Source organism: Rhinoraja longicauda, chromosome 33, assembly GCF_053455715.1.
Source record: "Rhinoraja longicauda isolate Sanriku21f chromosome 33, sRhiLon1.1, whole genome shotgun sequence".
NCBI classification, from domain to species: Eukaryota; Metazoa; Chordata; class Chondrichthyes; order Rajiformes; family Arhynchobatidae; genus Rhinoraja; species Rhinoraja longicauda.
In genome coordinates, this window is record NC_135985.1 from 7,177,086 (window position 1) to 7,204,284 (window position 27,199).

Here is a 27,199-nt window from a genome sequence, read left to right on the forward strand (position 1 = left end):
GGAGACCAGACCGTGCCCGGGGGCATAAGACAGCGAAACATAGAAAACAGCGCGTTAGAGCCGCAGGGAAAGTGCAGGTTAACAAAGTGCACTCGCCTGCAGTGAGGTAGGCTGGAGGATCAGAGAGGGTGTCAGTGGTTATGGGGAGAAGGCAGGAGAATGCTAGGAGGGAGAGACAAATCAGCCATGATTGATCGGCGGAGTATACTTGATGGGCCGAATGGCCTAATTCTGCTCCCATCACTTTTGAACTTATGAACATCATCTCTCTCTCTCTCTCTCTCTCATCATCTTCTAGCCTCTAATTCTTTCTCCTGCACTGCATCTCTTGTGGTCATGGATTGGCGACGTTTCAGGTCGGGAACCTCCTTCAGACCCTTCCCAACCCGAAACGTCGCAGATCCATGTCCTGTGAGGACAGACACACTATGCTGGAGTAACTCAGCGAGAGAAGGAATGGGTGACGTTTCGGGTCGAGACCCTTCTGGAGAAATTGCCTGAACGGCTGAGTTACTCCAGCGCTTTGTATTTGTTGCTCAAGAATCCAGCTTCTGCGGTTCCTTGTGTTTACTAGTCTGAATTCCAACATCACCTCTTGGGGGATTTGGGCTTGATTAAATTCAAAGGGCAGAACACAGGGTGCAGGTGGAACTCAATGGGTCAGACGGCATCTGGGGAGAGAATGGACAACATTTCCTCTCTGGATGCTGCCTGACCCTCTGAGTTCCTTCAACACTGTGTTTTGCTCAAGATTCCAGCATCTGCAGTCTCTCGTGTCCTACATACAATGGGCATTTCAATACTCCTATCAACAACATAGAACATGTATGATATGCTCCAGTGATGGTGAACTGATGTCACAGACAGGCCATTCTTAATTTGACTGATAAATGAAATGTTTATTGCAGATATTCATGGCATTGTAAACTTTTCTCCATGTTTAGCTTGACAGTTTAAAGTCATAAATTGTACAGTAATCCAAATAATTAGGAGATAAATAGGAATTATTCTTTTCTTGTCAAGATTAGAGGGGAAATTAAAATTTAAGAAGAAAACTTTATTGGATTAGTATCTATATGGGTAAAAACTATATGGGTAACAATCGGTTAAATAATCTGTCAAACTCATTTGACGATCAACTGCTTCAACTAATCTGACTATAAAGTGAACAGTTCATTTTATCCTCAATAATAGATGTTGTGTTTTCTGCTATTGAATCACGTTTAGTTTTTGAGAAGCTATCTGGCGTGTAGCACTAAGCTGTTGTATTAATCAGACATTGAACATTAATATCAGCAGAGCAATAATCCGGCTTCTGTTTTGTTTTGAAGGATCTCGAGGAACAACTTGAGCAGAAAGAAAGGCAAATAAAGAAGTTACAGAAACAGATCAAGTCGTTAACCAAAACGTCTGATAAAGGTATGGAACGAGGGTTCCATCTGTAAATGATGTTTAGTTTTAGTTCAGAGATGCAGCCCAGAAACAGCCCCTTCGGCCCGACGAGTCGTACCGACCGTGGATCGCCCTGTCACACCAGTACTAAGTTATCCCACTTTCTCATCCACTCTCCCCGACACACTTGAGGAGGCCAATTATCCTATAAACACATACGTCTTCGGGATGTGGGAGGAAACCAGAGCACCTGGAGGAAACCCACCTGGTCACAGGGAGAACGTGCAAACGTGCAAACTCCGCACTGACAGCACCCGAGCTCAGGATGGAAACTGGGTCTCTGGCACTGTGGGGCAGCAGCTCGACCCACTGCGCCACCGAGTTCTAGTTAGTAGGGAGAAAATGTTGATTATCTATCTTAACATTTGTGATCAAGGCATAGTAGTTATTAAAGATAAAGAGAAGGGCGCGGTTGATAACTGAGCAAAACACCAAGTGCTGGAGGAACTCAACGGGTCAGGCAGCATCTGTGGAGGGTATGGACGGACAACGTCTCAGGTCAGGAAACGTCTCTGACTGGTGGAGTGGGGGGGGGGGGGGGGACTGGAAAAGAGAAGGGGAAGGGGAAAGAAGATGGATGAAAGAGAAATGAAAGACTCGGGGATGGGAGATGAGCATGTAGAGGAGGGGAAATAGGGAAAGGTGCCCCCTTCCACCTATATCCCTCCCTCTGGCTTCTCATTTCGTTCTCTATCCTCTACATCCTTATTCCTTTTGTCTCCTTTTCACCTCTAGCCATTGCACTAACTCCACCCGTCTGCCAATCCCCCCCTCACCTCGCCTGTATCCACCTATCACTTGCCAGGCTTTGCCCCTCCCCATTCCAGCTTTCTCTCCCCCCCCCCAAACTCCATCAGTTTGAAGAAAAGTCTCGACCTGAAACACCATCAGTCCATTTCCCTCCACAGACGCTGCCTGACCTGCTGAGTTCCTCCAGCACTTTGTGTTTTTTCTCCAAGATTCCAGCATCTGCAGTCTCATTTCTCCACAGTTGACATTTAATGCATTATGCTGCTACTTCAAAAATAACAGCTGTGAAGTGGGTCACACGCAGTCACGGGAGATTCTGAGGTTATAAATGCCTTTGACAGGGGGAATTTGATTTGCCTGTAAATGTTTGCATCATTTCAACAGTTAATCAGACCAATGCAAACGTCAGCCTGGTTTCGAGGAGGGAGTACCTTGGAATGCTGGAATGCAAAACCGAAGACGAAGAGAAACTCATCAACAATCTAATTTTAGGTAAAGTTGTTTGATTTAGTTTCCAGATACAGCGCGGAAACAGGCCCTTCGGCCCACCGAGCCCGCGCCGACCAGCGATCCCTGCACACTAACACTATCCAGCACACACTAGTGACAATTTTACGTTTACACCAAGCCAATTAACCTACAAAGACCTCCTTCTTTGGAATGTGAGAGGAAACCGAAGATCTCGGAGAATACCCACGCAGGTCGCGGGGAGAACGTACAAACTCCGTACAACCAGACAGCACCCGTAGTCAGGATCGAACCCGGGTCTCCGGCGCTGTGAGGCAGCAACTCTACCGCTGCGCCACCGTGCCGCCCATAAATTAATTCCTCCTTGATTGCCAATGGAAGGAGATAGAAACATTGGCGCTGGTGAATGTAAAGGAACAACTCCCATCATAATTCCCTTCTCCCGGCCCACCAATCAAATAATCAAATAAAAATGAGTCACTTCCAAGCCTTTTCTCCGCCTGTAAAACCCTGACCATCATTGATTGAGTTTGTTGAAAGATGCAGCATGAAATAAGTTCTAGCAATAATATCCTTAGTGGTTGCACCTTTCAGGCCCTTTACTGTGATGTATCACACAGAGATACAGTGATATCACACGGAGAATGTAATAATATATGATGCAGGCCCACCACTGATTTTCCAGAGCCTTTCTGGATTATCCAATTTGGCTGGACCAACCGTGGTCAGGGTCTCCGAGAGGGGTCCGATGGTACCAGAACATTCCGCCTGGGCTGCCAAGGGGCCGTGATACCGGGCCGCAAAGTCCGCCGTGAAAGTCGGCTATGGGAACGGATCAGCCGGCTCCTGCCAGGCCGGAGTTCCAGAGCCCTGGCCGTAGGGGGCAAATTTGACCCGCCTCATCGTGGAAGTCCCGATGAGGTCGAGATCGGCTACCTCACCCCGGCCTTGGCCCCACATTTTCGGGGGGATTTCCGTGGGGGGGGGTTAAAGTATGCTCTCTTAGTTTTGACCAGGTTAGAGGAGGTGCCAGACCATCAATCACTGGAAAATCGGTGATGGACCTGCACAATAAATTAATAATCAGTAACATTAAGTAATAATAGGGCAAAACCAAAGGCCGTAGCGCAACCTAGGACACAGTCCATAGAAGTTCATCGCTGAGGTTCATATACATGGTGTTTAGGACCCTCATTGTTGCTGGGAAACAGCTGTTCCTGAGTCTAGTTTAGAGATACAGTGCGGAAACAGGCCCTTCGGCCCACCAGGTCCGCACCGACCAACGATCCCCGCACACTAACACTATCTTACACCCACTAGGGACCATTTTTACATTTACCAAGCCAATTAACCTACAAACCTGCACGTCTTTGGAGTGTTTGGGAGGAAACCGAAGATCTCGGAGAAAACCCATGCAGGTCATGGGGAGAACGTATGGACAGCACCCGTAGTCAGGATCGAACCGGGGTCTCCGGCGCTGCATTCGCTGTAAAGCAGCAACTCTACCGCTGCGCCGCCGTGACCGCCAGTGATTATGGCTTTTGAGGCTCCTGTGCTCCTGTTGGTAGTGGCGAAATGAGAGCGTGGCCAGGGTGGTGTGAGTCTTTGATGATATTGCTGTCTTTTCCAGGCAGGGCCTCCTGCGGATCCCTTCGATGGAGGGGAGGGCAGTACCTGTGATGGACCTGGCAGTGTCCACCATTCTCTGTCGTCTCTCTCGTTCCTGGGCATCTGAGTTATCCTAATTGGTGTGACATCTAGCTTTAACATTCAATTTTTCTCGTGGCTGTAGGTTTGACTGTGGAAATACTAAATAGTTATTATACTAGGGATTACTGTATTCCCCTTTGTTTTCCTGTACTGTCAGGGCTGAAACCGCGTGGCGTGGTGGTTGGCATGATCCCTGCGCTGCCCGCGTATGTTCTCTTCATGTGTGTGCGCTACGCTGATGACAGTAACGATGCCGACATGTTGAAATCCCTGATGAACTCCCTGATCAGTGGGATCAAAGACGTCACCAAGGTGGATAAAATATCATTAGCTATGAAATGTTTCTTTTTTTAACAATTAACTTAAAGAGAACTTTAACTTCAACCATAAAGCAAAACAAGCTAGCTGTAGATTTAATATTAGTAACTGAAATTTTGATATATCTCCCTCTGTCTGTCCGCCTCTGTCTGCCCGCCTGTCTGCCCGCCTCTGTCTGCCCGCCTCTGTCTGCCCGCCTCTGTCTGCCCGCCTCTGTCTGCCCGCCTCTGTCTGCCCGCCTCTGTCTGCCCGCCTCTGTCTGCCCGCCTCTGTCTGCCCGCCTCGGTCTGCCCCCCCCTGTCTGCCCGCCCCTGTCTGCCCCCCCCTGTCTGCCCCCCCCCCCCCCCTGTCTGCCTGCCCCTGTCTGCCTCTCTCTGAAAAAATACCATTATATTGGAATAAAACAAAGTGCTCGTGGAATTCAGTGGGTTCGGCATCATCTGTGGACAGACAACATTTCGGGTTGAGATCCCTTTCAGACCGATGGTGTCTGGGGGAGAAAGCTGGAAAAGAGAGTTGGGGTGATGTTATTCCAATCAGAGTCCTGACCCTAAACCTCGTCTGTCCATTCCCTCCACAGATGCTGCCTGACCCGCTGAGTTCCTCCAGCACTTTGATTTTTGCTCAAGACTCCAGCATCTGCAGTTCCTTTTGTCTCTATTTTTTTTTTAAAGAAAATTAGATGAGATTTTGCTAACGTTTATCCTTACAAATTTTGCTGTATTTCACAGAATCACAATGAAGATTTTGAAATGCTGTCTTTCTGGCTTTCAAACGGTGTGCACTTTCTGAACTGTCTCAAGCAGTACAGTGGAGAGGAGGTAAGAACAACATTCATGTCTGAATTCCAGGTTCACTCTTTACACCTCCAATGTCCATTAGAAACAACTTTAGTTTCTGTTTAAATATTAAAGTTTATGTTCCAATTTTCTTAAACATTATTCATAATTTTTATAACCCATTGGCGGGGGGTGGCACAGCGGTGGAGTTATATAATATAAGAAAATAACTGCAGATGCTGGTACAAATCGAAGGTATTTATTCACAAAGTGCTGGAGTAACTCAGCAGGTCGGGCAGCATCTCGGGAGAGAAGGAATGGGTGACGTTTCGGGTCGAGACCCTTCTTCAGACTGAAGAAGGGTCTCGACCCGAAACGTCACCCGTTCCTTCTCTCTCGAGATGCTGCCCGACCTGCTGAGTTACTCCAGCACTTTGTGAATAAAAACAGTGGTAGAGTTGCTGCCTTGCAGTTCCAGAGGCCCAGGTTCGATCCTGACTACGGGTGCTGTCTGTACGGAGTTTGTACGCTCTCCCAGTGACCGATTGGGGTGCTCCAGGTACCCTTCCACATTCCAGAGACGTGCGGGTTCGTAGGCTGATTGGCCTCGGTAAATTTGCCCCTAGTATGTAAGATGTGAAATTGGGATAACATAGAACGAGAGTGAACGGATGATCGTTGATTGGCATGGACTCGGTGGCCTGAAGGGCCTGTATCTACGCTGTATCTCTAAACCAAACTAAACTAAACACTTGTTTTTCATACATGTATGCAAAGAGTTGTCACATGCAGAGTGCCGATAAAGTTACAAACGTATTCAATATCGCCCGGATGGTCTCTCTTCCATCTTATTATTACATAGCTCACCCCCTCCGTGACCCACTGGCCAACCTGAGGAGCACCTTCAGCAATGGACTGGTCCCACCAAGATGCAGCACAGAACGAACGCCATAGGAGATCCTTCTTCCCTGTGGCTATCAAACTGTACAACTCCTCCCCCTCCTGTCGTGGGGTTGACTGAGACTGACCCCCCCCCTTCCCCCACCCCCCCAACGTTTGCACAACCCCCAAGTCTTTCCGGTCATCACTTTAATTTCATGTATTTTGTGTTTTGTGACCGTTGGCAGATCAATTTACCTCCTGGGATCAATAAAGTTCTATCGTATCGTATTTTTAACGTAAATTTATTTATTTTTGATGAAGGAATTTATGAAACACAACACCGCGCAGCAAAACGATCAGTGCCTGAGGAACTTTGACCTGTCGGAGTACCGGCAGATACTGAGCGACTTGGCGATCCACATCTACCAGCAAATGATCAAAGTGATGGAAGATGATCTCCAGCCAATGATCGGTAAAGACGCCCTCCCGCGCATCAGTTGGGGAATTCCTGCAGGAGATGCTTGAAACTAGAAAGGGTGCAGGGAAGATTCACGAGGGTCTCGCCACGGCTCGCGTGCCTGAGCTATCCCGAGGGTTTGGGCAGGCTAAAACTTTATCCCTTGGAGCACAGGATTGGAGATGATCGGCACAGTGGCAGAACGGTAGAGTTGCTGCCTCACAGCACCAGAGACCCGGGTTCCATCCCGACTACGGGTGCTGTCTGTACGCTGTCTGAGTTTGTACGTTCGCCCCGTGCCTGCGTGGGTTTTCTCCGAGATCTTCGGTTTCCTCCCACACTAAAGACTTACAGGGGTGCAGGTTAATTGGCTTGGTGTAAATGTAAGACTGTCCCTAGTGTGTGTAGTGTAGCATTAATGTGCGGGGATGGCTGGTCGGCGCGGACTCGGTGGGCCGAAGGGCCTGTTTCTGCGCTGCATCTCTAAACTAAACTAAGGGGTTAATGAGTGAAAGCAGGAGATTGGGGTTGGGGGGGGGGAGAGGGGATAGACGATGGGCCGAATGGCCTGATTCTGCTCCTATCACGTGTGAGCGTACGACTTGTCTCAGTGCCAGGAATGCTGGAACACGAGAGTCTCCAGGGCATCTCCAGCATGAAGCCGACCGGACTGAGGAAGCGCTCCTCCAGTTTCCTGGACGAGTCGCAGCAGTACACCATCTCCTCCATCCTGCAACAGCTCAGCTACTTCTTCAGCACCATGTGCCAGCACGGCACGGACACCGACCTCAGCCGCCAGGCCCTCAAGCAGCTCTTCTTCCAGATCGGCGCCATCACCATCAACAACCTCCTCCTTCGCAAGGACATGTGTTCCTGCAGGAAGGGCATGCAGATCAGGTACAAATGCACATGTCTTAAGCTGACGTGCAGGAAGGATCTGCAGATGCCGGTTTAAACCGCAGGTAGACACAAAAGGCTGGAGTCACTCGGCGGGACAGGCAGCATCTCTGGAGAGAAGGAATGGTTCACTGTACACCTCCTTGCCACCTCCCCCTCGGCTAACAACGAACCATTCTATATTTCCTCACAAAATGCTGGAGTAACTCAGCGGGTCAGGCAGCATCTCAGGAGAGAAGGAATGGGTGACGTTTCGGGTCGAGACCCTTCTTCAGACTGATCAGTGTGAAGAAGGGTCTCGACCCAAAACGTCACCCATTCCTTCTCCAGAGATTCTGCCTGTCCCGCTGAGTTACTCCTACGTTTTGTGCCTATCTTGCCTCAACCACCCCCTCCAGCAGCTCGTTCCATACACCCACCACACTTCATGTGAAATGATGAACCCATGGGCAGGTGGGACTAGTGTAGATAGGACGTGTTGGCCTGGGTGGGCTAGTTGGTACGATGGCTCTGTTTCCACATTGTAAGGCACCATGACTCTATGACATTCTACAACTAATAGAGTCATAGAGTGATACTGTGTGGAAACAGGCCCTTCGGCCCAACTCGCCCACACCGGCCAACTATGTCCCACCTACACTAGTCCCACCTGCCTGCGCTTGGTCCATATCCCTCCAAACCTGTCCTATCCATGAACCTGTCTAACTGTTTCTTAAATGATGGGATAGTCCCAGCCTCAACTACCTCCTCTGGCAGCTTGTTCCATACACCCACCACCCTCTGTCTGAAAAAGTTACCCCTCGGATTCCTATTAAATTTTTTCCCCTTCACCTTGAACCTATGTCCTCTGGTCCTCGATTCCCCTACTCTGGGCAAGAGACTTTGTGCATCTACCCGATCTATTCCTCTCATGATTTTGTACATCTCTATAAGATCTCCCCTCATCCTCCTGCGCTCCATGGAATAGAGACCCAGCCTGCTCAACCTCTCCCTATTGTTCACACCCCTCTAGTCCTGACAACATCCTTGTAAATCTTTTACATGTTATGTATTAAATTGAATTATTTATTGTGCTTTATCTTTAGCTCAGCACACTTCAAGTACAAGTCCTTGTGCTTGAATACATGGTTCTATAATTCGAAGACAGACACAAAAAGATGGAGTAACTCAGCGGGTCAGTCAGCATCCGTGGAGAATAGGAATGGGTGACGTTTTGGGTCGAGACCCTTCTTCAGCCTTTCTCCTTGCATCACCCATTCCTTCTCTCCCGAGATGCTGCCTGACCGCTGAATTACTCCAGCGTTTTGTGTCTACCTTCGATTTAGACCAGCATCTGCAGTTTTTTTTCAATTAAAAACTCCAAAGACGTACAGGTATGTAGGTTAATTGGCTGGGTAAATGTTTTTTTAAAAATTGTCCCTAGTGGGTGTAGGATAGTGTTAATGTATGGGGATCGCTGGGCGGCACGGACTTGGTGGGCCGAAAAGGCCTGTTTCCGGCTGTATATATATGATATGATATATGACATGATAAATGAAAGATAAAATGAATGAAAAATGTGCAAAAAGCAACGAAGATAATTTGACTTGGACAATTGATAGGTTATTTTTAATCTGTCTGATTCCTTTGCTTTTGATGCAGATGCAACATAAGTTATTTGGAAGAGTGGCTGAAGGAAAAGAATATGCAGAGCAGCAATGCAAAAGAGACCCTGGAGTCCCTCTCTCAGGCTGCCTGGCTGCTCCAGGTCAACAAGACCACAGATGACGACGTGAAAGAGATCTGTGAAAGGTGTTCCTCCCTCTCGGCTGTGCAGGTCAGTCAGATCGAGCATTCATCATTTGCTATACAGGTGCTCCTCAACTTATGATGGGGGTCACGTTCCGATAAACCCATCGTAAACCGAAAATATCGTACGTCGAAATGCATTTTAATGCACCTGATCACGTGGCCGGAAGCGAGGGGCGGCTCGCCAAGGGTCGCTGCCGTTTGTACCACCGCAAAGTCGAAACATCGCAAGTCGAAGCATCATGAGGCGGGGAACATCTGAACTTTAATTTAGAGATACTGGGTGGAAACGGGCCCTTCGGCACTGAGTCCGCGCTGACCATTGATCCCCGTGCACTAGCACTGTCCCCCCCACACGGCGGTCACGGTGGCGCAGCAGTAGAGTTGCTGCCTTACAGCGAATGCAGCGCCGGAGACTCGGGTTCGATCCTGACTACGGGCGCCGTCTGTACGGAGTTTGTACGTTCTCCCCGTGACCTGCGTGGGTTTTCTCCGAGATCTTCGGTTTCCTCCCACACTCCAAGGACGTGCAGATATGTAGGTTAATTGGCTGGACAAATGTAAAAATTGTCCCTAGTGGGTGTAGGATAGTGTTAGTGTGCGGGGATCGCTGGGCGGCGCGGACCCGGTGGGCCGAAGGGCCTGTTTCTGCGCGGTATCTCTAAATCTAAAATCTAACTCACACACATACACACACACACGCGCACACACACACACACACACACACACACACACACACTGGGAACAATTTTACAATTTTTACCAAAGCTAATGAACTTACAAACCAGCACATCTTTGAAATGTGGGAGAAATCCAAAGCACCTGGAAAAAAATCCCAGGCGGTCACGGGGAGAACGCACTAACTCCGTACAAACAGCACCAGTAGTCAGGATCGAACCCAGATCTCTGGCGCTGTAAGGCAGCAACTCTACCGCTGTGCCACCGTGCCGCCCTTTGGAATCCCATCTGTATTTCTACGACTTTTAGCAGATCTATGGATAGGAAGGGTTTAGGGAGCTGTGGGCCAAATGCAGGCAGATGGGGCTAGCCTAGTTCCCAAATTGGTCGGCATGGACAAAGTGGGCCGAAGGACCTATTTACGTGCTGTACCGCTCTGTGACCACATTACTGGATGACGGACTCTGTTGGAGTTTGTTTCCCTCCACGCCTCCTGTTCTCTGCCTCCGTCCTTCAGGCCCTGTCATGTCATTCTCTTCTGAAGTCTTCTAATGCCAATGGAAATGACCTCCTGAAATTACCCACCTCATGATCCATCTTCCCACACAACTATCAAGGCCAGCACAGAAACCTTTAGGTACATTAACTCATGGAAACGGTCCGAAGAAGGGTCTCGACCTGAAACGTCACCAAGATTGCCCATTTACCCATGGCCTATCCATTTACCCCTGTTTGGCCCCAATCTTGACGGCCTAATTCAGCTCCTAGAACGTACTAACATGAGGTGCTGTTATATTCTTGCCACAACGACTTCCTCTGGCAGATCATCCCATACACCCACCATTCTCCGAGTGAAGGCGTTTCCTCTTGGGTTCCTATTAAATCTTATCCTTCTCACCTTAAACTTATCACCTCCGGTTTTTGATTCCCCTATCCTGGGTAAGAGAGAGAGACTCTGTGCAGGAAGGAACTGCAGATGCTGGTTTAAACCAAAGATAGACCCAAAAAGCTGGAGTAACTCAGCGGGACAGGCAGCATCTCTGGAGGGAAGGAATGGGTGACGTTTCGGGTCGAGACCCTTCTTCGGACTCTATTCCCTTCACGAATAGCTAATACCTGAATGGACTAGAGGAATGTCTCTCTCTTGTGGAACCTCTGATCCATGTTTAAGTACTTTGTTTTTTTAACAGATTGTAAAGATCCTGAATTCCTACACACCAATCGACGACTTTGAGAAACGTGTGGCTCCGTCCTTCGTGCGGAAGGTCCAAGTGAGTAAAGATTTTTGGGATTAAAATTTAATTTCTCCGCCTTAGTTTAGTTTAGAGACACAGCGCGGAAACAGGCCCTTTCGGCCCACCGGGTCCGCATTGACCAGTGATCCCCGCACACGAACACTATGCTATACCCAGGTTAATGTAGGTTAATTGGCTTGGTGTAAGTGTAAAATTGTCCCCAGTGCGTGCAGGGTTGTGTTAATGTTCAGGTACTGCTGCGTCGGTGTGGATTTGATGGGCCAATGGGCCTGTGTCTCTCAACTAAAGGCGAGCTCCACAAGTCATTAGTAAGTCATCCATTACAGGTAAACCTGTCTGAGTGGCGGAAGCATTCTTTCATTGTTTTAAAGTTTAGTTTAGTTAGAGATAGAGCCTGGAGACAGGACCTTCGGCCCTCCGAGTCCATGCTGACCAACGATCCCCTGTGCACTGGTTCTATCCTGCACACTCGGGATAATTTACAGAAGCCATTTGAGCCCACAGTATCATATCATATCATATATATACAGCCGGAAACAGGCCTTTTCGGCCCTCCAAGTCCGTGCCGCCCAGCGATCCCCGTACATTAACACTATCCTACACCAACTAGGGACAATTTTTACATTTACCCAGCCAATTAACCTACATACCTGTACGTCTTTGGAGTGTGGGAGGAAACCGAAGATTTCGGAGAAAACCCACGCAGGTCACGGGGAGAACGTACAAACTCCTTACAGTGCAGCACCCGTAGTCAGGATCGAACCTGAGTCTCCGGCGCTGCATTCGCTGTAAAGCAGCAACTCTACCGCTGTGCCACCGTGTCGCCCTACAGTAGTCCAGAGATGCAAAGTTTATTATCTTGGAGAGAGAAAAGTTGTGAATTGTGTATCCATTATAAACGGAACAAATGGAGTGGAGGGGGAAGATTGTGAAGCTATTGTGAAATAAAGCTTAGGTATCACAAAATGCTAGAGTAACTCAGCAGGTCAGGCAGCATCTGTGGTGAAATGGAATGGGTGACGTTTCGGGTCGAGACCCTTCTTCAGACTGATGTCAGGGGGGGCGGGACAAAGAAAGGATATCGGTGGAGACAGGAAGACATTGAGAGAACTGGGAAGGGGGAGGGGAAGGGAGGGACAGAGGAACTATCTAGAGTTAGAGACGTCAATGTTCATACTGCTGGCTGTAAGCTGCCCAAGCAAAAATGTGCAATAAAGCTTGCTGTTCTTATTATCTTTCAGTCACAACTCAACCGTCGTGAAGATGGCTCTACGCTAATAATTGACACCAAGTACCATTTTCAAGTGACCTTCCCCTTCAATCCATCTTCACAGGCACTGGAGATGATCCAGATACCCAGCAGCTTAAAACTGAACTTCCTCACGAGGATCTGAAGGGTGTAAATGTGTAGAATGTCTCTGTACCTTGAATTGAGTTGAATACTTTATTGTCACACGTGACAAGCCACAGTGAGATTCTTTGCTGGCATACCCAAGGTATGCAAATGGTCACCCATAAAGGGCGCCGACAAAGTTACAAATTCCACCCCACCCCACGTCCCACTTTGTTGTCTCCCCCCCCCCACGGCGGTCCCCCTTTGTTGTCTCCCCCCCCCTCACGGCGGTACCCCACGCCAGGTCCCCCTTTGTTGTCTCCCCCACCCCACGCCAGGTTCCCCTTTATTGTCTCCCCCCCCCACGGTGGTCCCCCTTTATTGTCTCTTCCCCCCCCCCCCCACGGCGGTCCCCCCAAGCCTGGTCCCCCATTGTCCCTTCCATCATCAACGAAGATGAGTCATGTTGTAATTCATTATTTAAGACGATGGTTCATGGTCACGATTGTGGAAATTGTGCATCTTTTCCTCTTCCCCATGTACCAAAGTGAATGATTTATTTGAGTTTAAGCACACTTTTATATAATGCGCTTTTTAAAAATAATGCAATCTATTTTTATAAAATTTGAGATATTTGAGATTAGTTGCTCTTACAAGTGCAGTATTTAATTCTTCTTAAAAAATATTGTGTAAATATATATGACAAATAACTGCTAACTGCGTAGATGTTATCAGTGCTTCATTTTGGGGTCAAAAAGGTGCCAATACACAGCGGAACGTTTACATGGCTGCCTCAAATCTAGTCTTTAACTTCTGAGAGAGATGGCGGTGCGGTGCGTTTTTCTTCCCTGAAAGCACTGGATGTTCTCAGAAAGATGAAAGCAAGTTGACAAGAGAGCGAGCAAGCAGGGGTCTGAGGAGGGGCCCCGACCTCGAAACGTCACCTCCTCCTTTTCTCCAGAGACGCCGCCTGACCTGCGGAGTTGCAATAGACAATAGACAATAGGTGCAGGAGGAGGCCATTCGGCCCTTCGAGCCAGCGCCGCCATTCAATGTGATCATGGCTGATCATTCTCAATCAGTACCCCGTTCCTGCCTTCTCCCCATACCCCCTGACTCCGCTATCCTTAAGAGCTCTATCTAGCTCTCTCTTGAATGCATTCAGAGAATTGGCCTCCACTGCCTTCTGAGGCAGAGAATTCCACAGATTCACAACTCTCTGACTGAAAAAGTTTTTCCTCATCACAGTTCTAAATGGCCTACCTTATTCTTAAACTGTGGCCCCTGGTTCTGGACTCCCCCAACATTGGGAACATGTTTCCTGCCTCTAACGTGTCCAACCCCTTAATAATCTTATACGTTTCGATAAGATCTCCTCTCATCCTTCTAAATTCCAGTGTATACAAGCCTAGTCGCTCCAGTCTTTCAACATATGATAGTCCCGCCATTCCGGGAATTAACCTAGTAAACCTACGCTGCACGCCCTCACTCCAGCACTTTGTGCCTGTCTTCTGAAAGCAAGTTAATCTGTTTACAGCAGAAAGAGGAGCCCTTGTACGTTCAAGCCTGCTTCAGCATTCCGCACTATCGAGGCTGAGCTGGTTGTTGGTGCCAGCTCCCTTTGCTGTCTGGCATCATATTGCTAAGCGATTTATTCACAAAATGCTGGAGTAACTCAGTAGGTCAGGCAGCATCTCGGGAGAGAAGGAATGGGTGACGTTTCGGGTCGAGACCCTTCTTCAGACTGATGGACGTCACCCATTCCTTCTCTCCCGAGATGCTGCCTGACCTGCTGAGTTACTCCAGCATTTTGTGAATAAATCGATTTGTACCAGCATCTGTAGTTATTTTCTTATCATAATGCTAAGGACTGGTAGTCTTTATGATTTTGTTTAAAAAAATTATTTTCCCAAAACCTGTGCACTCAATAGTTTTAAAGGCCAACACTGATTCGTTTTTAAGATATGCATGCAATATGCATGTGGTGTCCCACTCTGGGAAGGCTTTGGAGAAGAGGTTTACCAGGGTTGCCTAGATCAGGCACGGGCGGCACGGTGGCGCAGCGGTAGAGTTGCTGCCTTGCAGCGCCAGAGACCGCGGTTCGATCCTGACTATAGGTTCTCTCTGTACAGAGTTTGCACGTTCTCCCTATGACCAAGTAGGTTTTCTCTGGGTGCTCCGGTTTTCAGATTCCAAAGACGTGCAGGTCTGTGGGTTAATTGGCTTCTGTAAATTGCCCCTAGTGTGTTGGATAGAACTGGAGTACAGGTGGTCGTTGGTCAGCACAAACCTGGTGGGCCAAAGGGCCTGCAACCACACTATATCTCTGAACTAAACAAACATTACAGGGCATTAGCTATAAAGTGAGGTTGGACAAACATAGATTGTTTTCTCTGGAGTGTCTCAGAGATTGAGGGGGAGACCTCATAGAAGGATCTAAACTAATAAGAGGCACAGACAGACGAGATAGTCAGAACCTTTTTCCCAGGGTGGTAATATCAAATACTAGAGAGCATAGCATTAAAGTGAGACGGGGGGCAAGGTTTAAAGGAGATGTGTGGGGAAAGTAGGGTTGCCAACTGTCCCGTATTAGCCAGGACATCCCGTATTTTGGGCTAAATTAGTTTGTCCCTTGTCCCGTATTAGTAGGGTTGCCAACTTTCTCACTCCCCAAATAAGGGACAAAGGGTGACGTCACCGCCCCGCGCCCCACGTGACATCACCCAGCCAGCGGCCACGTGCTCCCGCTCCACCAATGGCGGCCGCCATTGGTGGAGCGGGAGCACGTGGCCGCTGGCTGAGTGAGGTCACGTGGGGCGCGGGGCGGTGACGTCACCCTTTGTCCCTTAGTTGGGAGTGAGGAAGTTGGCAACCCTAGGGGCAAGTTTTGTTTTACACAGAGAGTGGCTGTTGCCTGGAACGCACTGCCAGGGGTGGTGGTGGAGGCAGACACGATTGGGACGTTTAAGAAGCTTTTAGATAGGCCCATAAATGCACAGGGAATGGATCACAGAAGGGATCAGTTTTATCTTGGTATCATGTTTGGCACAGACATCGTGGGCCAATGGATCTGTTCCTGAGCGGTACTGTTTTTGTATGAATCTGTTCATCACATCTTGGATTCCCATGCATGGATTGTATCTTGCCTTTCTTCTAAGAGCACTGTTCAAAAATAGAAAATTAAAACCTTGTACCTGAATGCCTTATTACTGTGTGAATTTCCTTGGCTATTTGTAAACTCGCGCGGAACATTTCCCTGCACCGTGAGCTCCAGGTTCAAGAACAGCTTCTTCTCAGCAACCATCAGGCTGTTTAGCACTGCACAACATTGACCTCAACCCTGCCTCAGCAAATGTGAGCTACAGATGCTGGTTGGCACAAATCGCTGGAGTAACTCAGCGGAACAGGCAGCATCTCTGGAGAGAAGGAATGGGTGAAGCTTCGGGTCGAGACCCTTCTTCAGTCTCCAGTTACTGCAGCATTTTGTGTCTAACTATGATCTCCACTTGGTCTTGCACTCTTATGGTCTGCTTACCTAGCATCACTGGTTATTGATTATTGAACATTTATCTGAGTGATATTGCATTAGTGGGTCTATAAAGCTGTGGTAAGTAAGAATTTCTTTGCTCCAATGTCGGTAGATATGACAATTAAAAACTCCCGATTCTTGAGAGCTGAAGTGACTGTGAAACTGTAAAATGTTCAAAAGTATCGGCCTTAGCAGGTTCTCCGAAACCTGGAAACCACGAGGAAAGCTCATGTCTGCCTTCAATGTGCAGGTGCTGGTGAAGATTTCCTCTATTTGGTATTCTTCAACGAATTCTCTGATGAATTGATGAGAATGTTAAGCAGGAAATTGTATTGTTACTTTAGTTTCGAGATGCAGCGCAGAAACGAGCCATTTGGCCCACCACGCTGACCAGCGATCCCCACACACTAACGCTACCCTACACACACCAGGGACAATGTTACATTTATTCCAAGCCAATTAACCTACAAACCCGTACGTCTTTGGAGTGTGGGAGGAAACCGAAGATCTCGGAGAAAACCCACGCAAGTCATGGGGAGAACGGACAAACTCTGCTCAGACAGCACCCGTAGTCGGGATCGAACTAAGTGCTGTAAGGCAGCAATTTTACCGCTGTGCCAGAGTGCCACCCACTGGTCATTAGGGTGATACAGCATGGAAGGCCATTTGGTCCAATATGCCAGCGCCGACCAACATGCCCCATCTATACTAGTCCCACCTGTCTGTGTTTGGGCCATATCCCTCCAAATCCATCCTATCTATGTACCTGTCTAAATGTTTCTTAAGCGTTGTGAAGTACCTATATCTTCTGCCAGCTCGTTACATGTACCTACCATTCTTTGTGTTAAAAAAAAAATTGCCCCTCAGCTTCCTATTAAATCTTACCCCCCTCACCTTAAACTTATGTTCCCTGGTTCTCAATTCCCCTACATGAGGTAAAAGATTAGGTAAAAGTGCATTTACTCAATCTATTCCTCTCATGACATGATACACTTCTGTAAGATCACCCCTCATCCTCCTGCGCTCCAAGGAATAGAGTCCCAGCCTGCTCAACCTCTCCCTGCAGCTCAGGCCCTCGAGTTCTGGCCACAACCTCATAAATCTTTCCTGCACCCTGTCCAGCTTAACAACATCTTTCTTAATACGGAGTGGCCAAAACTGAACCCAGAATGTCCTGTGCAACTGTGACTTCCATGGATATATACAAAAAGCTGGAGTAACTCAGCGGGACGGGCAGCATCTCTGGAAAGAAGGAATGGGTGACGTTTTGGGTATGACTGGTCTCAAGACTGGTCTCGAACCGAAACGTCACCCATTCCTTCTCTCCAGAGATGCTCCAGAGTTACTCCACTTTTTGTGTCTACGGTTTAAACCAGCATCTACACTCCTGCCTACATACCTCCCAATTTCTATACTCGGTATTCTGACTGATGAAAGCCAACTTGCCTAAAGCCTTCTTAACTTCCCTATCTACTTATGACGCCACTTTCAAGGAACTGTGTACCTGCATTCCTAGCTCCCTCTGCTCTACATCTGCCCCCAGGGCTCTGCCATTCATTAGCACATCGATTGTTTTACTTTACTGAATCTCTTCATATGTTAGAATACCCAGTGCTTTGTAACTGTTTACTTTCATTATATTCTCGTGTAATAAAATAACTGCAGATGCTGGTGCAAATCGAAGGTATTTATTTCACAAAATGCTGGAGTAACTCAGTGATTCAGTCTGAAGAAGGGTCTCGACCCGAAACGTCACCCATTCCTTTTCTCCTGAGATGCTGCCTGTCCTGCTGAGTTACTCCAGCATTTTGTGAAATAAATACCTTCATTATATTCTCAGTGATCTGTTAAGCATTTCATGAGCATAAAGTATTAAAGGCAAAAGACAGCTTGATGCATCCAAATATTCCCCTCAGTCACATTTTTATTCAGCTTTTCTGTGGACTATTATTGTCTTGCTTGTTCTTTTAGAATTGTAATAGGCTAATGGATTAATGAAACCTTGCAAGCTTTGTAAATGCACTAGATGGCAGTAAGTTCCATAACTACGCCACTCATCTAGAAATGCATTCCTGAAATTATATTAAAAACATAAGAAGCAAAAGAAGACCAATTGGCTCCTTGGGCATTTTCTGCCTTTCAACAAGATTGTAACTAAGACACAAGAGACTCCAGGTTTAGTTTAGTTTAGAGATACAGCGTGGAAACAGGCCCTTCGACCCACCAAGTCCGTACCGACCAGCGATCCCCGCACTATCCTACACACACCAGGGACATCTTACATTTATACCAAGTCAATTAACCTACAAACCAGTACGTCTTTGGAGTGTGGGAGGAAACCGACGATCTCGGAGAAAACCCATGTGGTCACGGGGAGAACGTACAAACTCCGTACAGACAGCACCCGTAGTCGGGATCGAACCCGTGTCTCTGGCACTGTAAGGCAGCAACTCTACCACTACGCCACCCTGCTGCCCACCGGTGCAGGACAGATGATGTTTCAGGATGGGACCTATTGAAAGCTGAAACACCGTGTGTCCATTCCCTCCACAGATACTGCCTGGCCCGCTGAGTTCATCCAGCACTTTGTGTATTGTATAGGAAGAAACTGCAGATGCTGGCTTATACTAAAGATAGACACAAAATGTTGGAGTAACGCATTGGGTCAGGCATCATCTCTGGAGAAAAGGAATAGGGGACGTTCCAGGTTGGAACCCTTCTTCAGACCCGTTGTATGACTATTTCCAATAATGTAATAGTTTACGAGTACATTTAAATTGTGGGGGCCTCGAAATTCGACCAGCCATGATTATATGGTGAAGCAGACTCATTGGGGCAATAGTCTAATTCTGCTCCTATGTCTTATTGTCTTATGGTCTAAACATGGCTAGTTTGTTGATGATGCTTGCTTGCTCCAAGATGGAGTCCCTTCACACAGAGGGTGGTGGATATATGGAATGAAAGTATTGATTAGTACGGGTGTCGGGGGTTATGGGGCATAGGCTGGAGAATGGGGTTGAGAGGGAAAGATCAATCAGCCATGATTGAATGGCGTAGTAGACATGATGGGCCGAATGGCCTAATTCTGTTCCCTGAACTTTTGCAGCTGGTAGAATAACAACATTTAAAAGACATCTGGACAGGTACTTGGAAATAAAAGGTTTTGTGGGATATGGGTCAAACGCAGGCAAATGGGACTAGCTTAAATAGGGCATCTTGGTTGGCACGGACGTGTTGGGCCGAAGGGCCTCTGTCCAAGCTCTGAATTTATTATGATTCCACAAGTAAGTGCCGTGTTGCAGTGTTTGAGAAGCAACCAGTGGTGTGGGGTGGAAGCCGTGTGTGTGCCTGTCCCAGGGAAGGATGTCTGGAATATTTTGCGATCTTCAAAAAAAGGTTAACGTTTTCATTTAGTAAAATTATTTACAGCTCTGAAAAAAATGCCTCATGAATCTTGTCTCCTTAATCCTTCAAGAGCTTTAGAGAAAAATAAGTTCCAACATTCAAAGTAACATTTTCAGGTTTATTATTGTCACATGCTGAGGTACTCTGTCAGAGTCAAATTCCATTTGTCATTCCTTGGTAGGGTTGCCAACTTCCTCACTCCCAAATAAGGGACAAAGGGTGACGTCACCGCCCCGCGTGACCTCACCCAGCCAGCGGCCACGTGCTCCCGCTCCACCAATGGCGGCCGCCCGGGCCGGGAGGCGGGTTGATACGCAACCTCCGTTAGATGGCGCCCGGGCCTACACTGTCCGGGACTACAGCGGCCCTCGGGCTACAGTGCCTGGGCCTACAGCGTCCAGGCCTAATACGGGACAAGGGCAGTCCCGTACGGGACAAACCAATTTAACCCAAAATACGGAATGTCCCGGCTAATACAATAGACAAAAGGTGCAGGAGTAGGCCATTCGGCCCTTCGAGCCAGCACCGCCATTCAATGTGATCATGGCTGATCATTCTCAATCAGTACCCCGTTCCAGCCTTCTCACCGTACCCCCTGACTCCGCTATCCTTAAGAGCTCTATCCAGCTCTCTCTTGAATGCATTCAGAGATTTGGCCTCCACTGCCTTCTGAGACAGAGAATTCCACAGATTCACAACTCTCTGACTGAAAAAGTTTTTCCACATCTCCGTTCTAAATGGCCTACCCCTTATTCCTAAACTGCGGGACAGTTGACAACCCTATTCCTTGGCCCACCTTCCCAACTGATCTAGAGCTTGTGGTAAATTTAGACAATCAGAGTACAGCATTGGAACAGGCCCTTCAGCCCACAATTAAACAATATGCCAAAGTAAACTCCTCTGCCTTCATGTGATCCATATATCTCCATTCACTGCCTGTCCACGTGCCTATCTAAAAGAGGTGGCTATCTAAAAAACTCATGAATATTCCTATTGTGTCTGCCTTCACCACCGCATTCCAAGCACACGTCACTCTCTGTATAACAAAAGACGTGCACCACACATTTTCTGTCAACGTTGCCTCTCTCACCTTAAAGCTGTGCCTGCCCTCTTGTTTTTCTTCAATCCGAGTTCCTCCAGGACTCTGTGTTTTGCTTCAGATTCCAGCATCCCAAAGTTGCTCCAGCTTTTTATTTTCTGCCCTAGGTTCTAGCATTCGCAGTCCCTTGTGCCTTGAAACTCCTCTGCTGGAGGGTTGAGTGGAAAGTCTCAGGTGACCTGTAATCTCTTAAATGGATTTGGGACGATCCTTAAGATTGCAGCAGCTTCTCACATTCTCCGTCTGTCAGAGGCTCCAGTCCACACTCTGCCCACAACCCAGGTATGTGTAACCTCAATCAAACGTTTAAATGTCTCGCTCCAGCACATCCTCTGATCTGGAGACGTAAGGAACTGCAGATGCTGGAATCTCAAGCAAAAAAAAAAAACCGCGGGAGCAACTTTGGGGTGGCACGGTGGAGCAGCGGTACAGTTGCTGCCTTACAGCGCCAGAGGCCCGGGTTAGATCCTGACCACGGGTGCTGACTGTACAGAATTTGCACTTTCTCCCTGTGACCGTGGGTTTTCTCCGGGTGTGCATGTTTCCTCCCACACTCCGAAGATGTACAGGGTTGTAGGCTAATTGGCTTCAGTAAAATTGTAAACCATCCCTATTGTGTAGGATAGTATACAGGATTGCTGGTCGGCACAGACTTGATGGGCCGAAGGGTCGGTTTCTGCACTGTATCTCCAAAGTTTAATGTATAAACTCAGTGGGTCAAGCAGCATCTGTGGAGGGAATAGACAATGTCACTGTACATCAAACCAGTTAATGGTTCATGTTAGTGTCCTTCTTCAGACTCGGAGGGGGAGAAAACTGCAAAAGAGAGGGGGTTGGTGGGCCAAAGTTTGGCAAGTGATAGGTGGATACAGGGTGAGGGAGAGGGGTGAATGGCAGATGGGTGAAGTAAGTGACAAAGGCTAGAGGTGAAAAGGAGGCAAACGACTGTCAGATAAGGAGAGAAGAGGAGAGGAGAGGAGGAGTGAAATGGAAAGCCGGAGGGAGGAATGTGGGTGGAGGGGATAGAGGGGGGGATGAAAAGAGAAATAGGGGACTAATGAATGGGAGATGATGATGGAAGAAATGTGATTTATTCAATATTAATCCCAAAGAAAAATGTTCAGGAAAAGAGTGAACAAATTGCTAAACCTTATTTACGTTCTATCTTTACGAATATGTCCTCTACCGGTTTACTGGCATTTTGTATGCAATTAAAGCAGGGTTATAAACCATCAGTGGCTCAGACAATAGAATTGAACCTGTGACATAGTTTTTAATTGAATTTAAGCAATAAAAATTAATTTAATGGAATGTATTTCAGTACAAAGAAACACACACACAAATATTGAGTGCAACCCCTGTATGAGGTGGTCAAAAAGAGAAAGGTGTGTGTGTCTGAGTGTGTGTCTGAGTGTGTGTCTTTGTCAGCATGTCTACGTGTGTGTAAGTCAGTGTATGTGTCTCTGTATGGGTGGGTCTATGCATGTGTGTGTCGGTGTGTATATCTGTGTGTGTGCCCATGTGTGTGCATGTCTTTCTGCATGTGTAGGTCTGCGCATGTGAATGTGTATGTCTGTGCCTGTGTGTATATCTGCATGTGCATAGCTGTGTTTGTGTGTATGTAGCTATGTGTTTGTGTCTGTGTATATCTGTGCATGTATGTGCGTGTAGCTGTGTGTGTGTATATCTGTGTGTGTGTGTCTATATATCTGTTTGTGTGTACAAGTGTGTCTGTCTGTATAACTCTGCGTACATCTGTGTGTGTACATCTGTGTGTGTTTGTATGTGTACATTCGTCTTTATCTGCATATCTGGGTGTGTGTGTACATTTGTGTGTGTGTACATCTGTGTGTGTGTGTGTACATCTGTGTGTTTGTATGTGTACATTCGTCTGTGTCTGTCTGCATATCTGTGAGTGTGTGTGTGTGCATACATCTGTGTGTGTGCATACATCTGTGTGCATGTGTGTGTGTGTGTATGTGTACATTTGTGTGTGTGTGTACATCTGTGTGCGTGTGTGTATGTGTGCACATTTGTGTGTGTGTACATGTGTGCGTGTGTATATGTGTGCGTGTATGTGTACATTTGTGTGTGTCTACATCTGTGTGTGTGTGTACATCTGTGTGCGTGTATGTGTACATTTGTGTGTGTACATCTGTGTGTGTGTGTGTGTGTACATCTGTGTGTGTGTGTAACATCTGTGTGCGTGTGTATATGTACATTTTGTGTGTGTGTACATCTGTGTGTGTGTGTGTGTGTGTGTATGTGTACATTTGTGTGTGTGTGTACATCTGTGTGTGTGTGTGTGTGTATGTGTACATTTGTGTGTGTGTGTACATCTGTGTGCGTGTGTGTGTATGTGTACATTTGTGTGTGTGTTCGTCTATGTGTGAGCGTCAGTGAGTAGATTAGTTGGAGCAGATTAATCTGCACAGTGGAGGCGGTGCCCGCTGACTGACCTTGCCCTCTCCGTATGCCCAGCTCCGGTTTGCCAGCCTGAGAGATGTGTGACCAGACGTTTGCCGCTGCCATCTATGGACCCTGTGAGAAATGCAAGGAGATCGGGCCGCTGCGGAACCTGTACATCGGGGACGAGCAGATCAACTATTGCTCGCTGTGCGTGGGAATGGTAGGTCAGAACCGTGAGAGAGGGCTCCCTCAGTGTGTGGACAGTGTGTGGACTGATGCACTGATGCTCACGGGTACAGGTGTCAGACCCTCACCCACCTCATCTAAACACCCCACCTGCAGAAAACAGAACACAGAACAGTACAGGAACAGGCCCTTCAGCACACCTTGTCCATGCTGAACATGATGCCAAGTTATACTAACCTCCTCTGCCTACACATGATTCACCCTCCATTCCCTGCATGCCTATCCAAACACCGCTTATCGTATCTGCATGGTGGTGCAGTGGTAGAGTTGCTGCCTTACAGCGCCAGAGACCCGGGTTCAATCCTGTCTACAGGTGCTGTCTAAATCGAGTTTGTTTGTCTCCCCCACCCCACCCCCCATGATCTGCGTGGGTTTCCTCCAAGATCTTCGGATTCCTCCCACACTCCAAAGACATAGAGGTTTGTGGGTTAATTGGCTTGGTATTCATGTAACATTATCCCCCTCGTGTGTGTAGGTTAATGTTAGTGTGCGGGGATCTCCGGCTGGTGCGGACTCGGTGGTCCGAAGGACCGGTTTCGATGCCGTACCTCCAAACTAAACTAAACCACCCCCGGCAGCATGTTCCAGACAATCACCACCCTCTGGGTTTTTTTAAAAAGCTTGTCCCACATATCCCCTTTAATCTTTGCACCTCTCACCTCCAGTCATTGACATGTCCACCCTGGGAGACAGTCTACCCTATCTACGCCGCTCATAATCTTACATACTTCTATCAGGTCTCAGGTCTATCAGGCGTTCCATCAGTAAACGTTGGAGAGATACTGAAATCTTGAAAGACACAAAGTGCCGGAAGAACTCAGCGGGTCAGGCAGCATCTGTGGAGGGAATGGGTAGATGATGGGACAGTGGCAGCAGCGGTAGAGTTGCCGACCTTACAGCGCCAGAGACCCGGGTTTGATCTGACGTCCTTTTCTGTGCCATTTCTTTTAATGAAAGGAAGCATGCAGGTACAGCAGGCAGTGAAGAAAGCCAATGGAATGTTGGCTTTCATAACACGAGGAGTTGAGTATAGGAGCAAAGAGGTCCTTCTGCAGTTGTACAGGGCCCTAGTGAGACCGCACCTGGAGTACTGTGTGCAGTTTTGGTCTCCAAATTTGAGGAAGGATATTCTTGCTATTGAGGCGTGCAGCGTAGGTTTACTAGGTTAATTCCCAGAATGGCGGGACTGTCGTATGTTGAAAGACTGGAGCGACTAGGCTTGTATACACTGGAATTTAGAGGGATGAGAGGAGATCTTATCGAAACGTATAAGATTATTAAGGGGTTGGACACGTTAGAGGCAGGAAACATGTTCCCAATGTTGGGGGAGTCCAGAACAAGGGGCCACAGTTTAAGAATAAGGGGTAGGCCATTTAGAACTGAGATGAGCAAAAAAATTTCAGTCAGAGAGTTGTGAATCTGTGGAATTCTCTGCCTCAGAAGGCAGTGGAGGCCAATTCTCTGAATGCATTCAAGAGAGAGCTAGATAGAGCTCTTAAGGATAGCAGAGTCAGGTGGTATGGGGAGAAGGCAGGAACGGGGTACTGATTGAGAATGATCAGCCATGATCACATTGAATGTTGGTGCTGGCTCGAAGGGCCGAATGGCCTCCTCCTGCACCTATTGTCTATTGTCTATTGTGCTTCCCAATCGACCACAACCAACTTGTACCTCAAGCCTTCGCAGTTTTCATTGTCAATTTTATTTAAATTTCTATCATATTATGATCACTATTCCATAAACATCCCTTCATTAATGTATGTGCAATGAACCTTTTCTTGACCTGGAAAGAGTGGGTGTGGACAGGATGTTTCCACCGGTGGGAGTGTCTAGGACCAGAGGTCACAGCCTCAGAGTAAAAGGACATACATTCAGAGAGGAGGAGAAATTTCTTTAGCCCAAGGGTGGTGAATCTGTGGAATTGGGTATTTCTAAAGCGGAGATTTAAGGGCCTGTCCCACTTAGGCGATTTTTTAGGCTACTGTCAAAGTCGTAGCAGATCGCCAAAATTTTATTTTACCCTACGACAATGACCACGACAATGCCGAGTCAGGTCGAGAGTACACTGTCTTCGGAAACATCGCAAAATTCCCACACTTATCAATGCTTCTCCGGTGTCCTAATTTTCGTTAAATCACTGACAAGTCTATAATAACTTGGGAGTTTTGAAATATACCATCTTGCCCGGGTTACTTGAAAACCAAGCTTCACAGTAACAAGGCATAAACTGATTGACTTCCAGTTTACTAATAGCAGTATTAAGAAATTTAATTTTAAACGTGGTTAAATGGATTTTGTGCTGAGTGTGGACATTCTTTGAAAATGGACGGGAGATGCATATCTGATTTCTGGGTTGCATATCTGGGTTGGGAGCCTACTTTAAATGTAATCGCTGATGGCCATAAACATCGTGAAAATTCCCACGCTTACCTGACCGTCAAACTGTCGCCTCCATCTACCTGTCAAATGTCCTGACGGTGAATAAATTGGGTAAACGCAAGTATTTTATGGTATCTTCAAATGACTTTACTTAATTTAAAATTACGTGCTTCTAAATGCATCTTAGACAACCTAGTAAACCCGGGGACAGCGCGCGACAGCGCCCGCAATAAGCAACGATACCTGGCGACAAGCCAGCTGTCGGCGAGAAATTTCAATCCAGTTGATTTCTCAGCGACGCGCCGAGATCCACAACGATTCTTTGAAGACTCCTCACGATCATGCCCGCGACACCCCGGCGAACTGTCGGCGACAGTTTAGTCACCGGCAATCGCCTTAAAATCGCCTTAGTGAGACAGGCCCTTTATAGATTCTTGATATGTAAGGGTGTCAAATGTTATGGGGAGAAGGCAGGAGAATGGGGTTGAGAGGGAAAAATAGATCAGCCATGATAGAATGGTGGAGCAGTCTCATTGGGTTGAATGGCCTAATTCTGCTCCTGTGTCTCATAATCATAAGATTACTTAAAACCAGGTCACAAATTCCTGTTCCCTCATTATTTCCCTGACATACTATAGTCACGGAGACAAACAACAGCATAGTTTCCCAAATGTATGAATCTAAAAAACTATTCCTAATAGACTTAAAGATTTTGTTTTCCTCCACACTATTAGTGCCCATCACTGTCTCTATTTGCAGATCAGTTCTGCCAGCATGATTGAATTAGTCTCGTTAAACACATTTCTAAATTCCTGGTTTTAAGCTTTGCTGCCACTCAGTGTTTGGAGGTCTATAAAAAAGCCCAGAGCACAATAATCTAGATGTAGAAACAAGGAACTGCAGGTGCTGGTTATACAAAAGGACACAAAGTGCTGGAGTAACTCGGCGGGTCAGATAGCATCTCTAGAGAACATGAATAAGTGACAGGAAAGAACTGCAGACGCAGGTTTAAATCAAAGGTAGACCCCAAAATGCTGGAGTAACTCAGCGGGACAGGCAGCGTCTTTGGAGAGATGGAATGGGTGACGTTTCGGGCGAAGAAGGGTCCCGACCCAAAACGTCACCCATTCCTTCTCTCCAGAGATGCTGCCCGTCCCGCTGAGTTACTCCAGCATTTTGTGTCTACCTTTGAATAGGTGACACATCTTCAGCCTGATTGTGAGGGGAGGCGGGGGGGGGGGGGGGGGGGGGGGGGGGGTAGGACAAAGCGTGGCAGATAACAGGCGGACACAGGTGAGGGGAAGGTTTGATAGATAAGACAATAGACAATAGGTGCAGGAGGATGCCATTTGGCCCTTCGAGCC

General features: G+C 47.5%; 1 protein-coding gene across 1 annotated transcript in view; it reads left to right on the forward strand.

Moving 5' to 3' along the window:
- Positions 1-12,829, forward strand: part of myo5c (myosin VC) — a 60,997-nt gene extending 48,168 nt beyond the window's left edge. The window contains exons 33-41 of the mRNA XM_078427171.1: positions 1,332-1,419; positions 2,587-2,694; positions 4,538-4,692; positions 5,430-5,519; positions 6,681-6,831; positions 7,428-7,713; positions 9,355-9,529; positions 11,370-11,450; positions 12,677-12,829. Of these exons, the coding sequence (XP_078283297.1) occupies positions 1,332-1,419; positions 2,587-2,694; positions 4,538-4,692; positions 5,430-5,519; positions 6,681-6,831; positions 7,428-7,713; positions 9,355-9,529; positions 11,370-11,450; positions 12,677-12,829 (1,287 nt within the window). The remainder of the gene's footprint in view (positions 1-1,331; positions 1,420-2,586; positions 2,695-4,537; positions 4,693-5,429; positions 5,520-6,680; positions 6,832-7,427; positions 7,714-9,354; positions 9,530-11,369; positions 11,451-12,676) is intronic.
- The last annotated feature ends 14,370 nt before the right edge of the window (positions 12,830-27,199 follow it).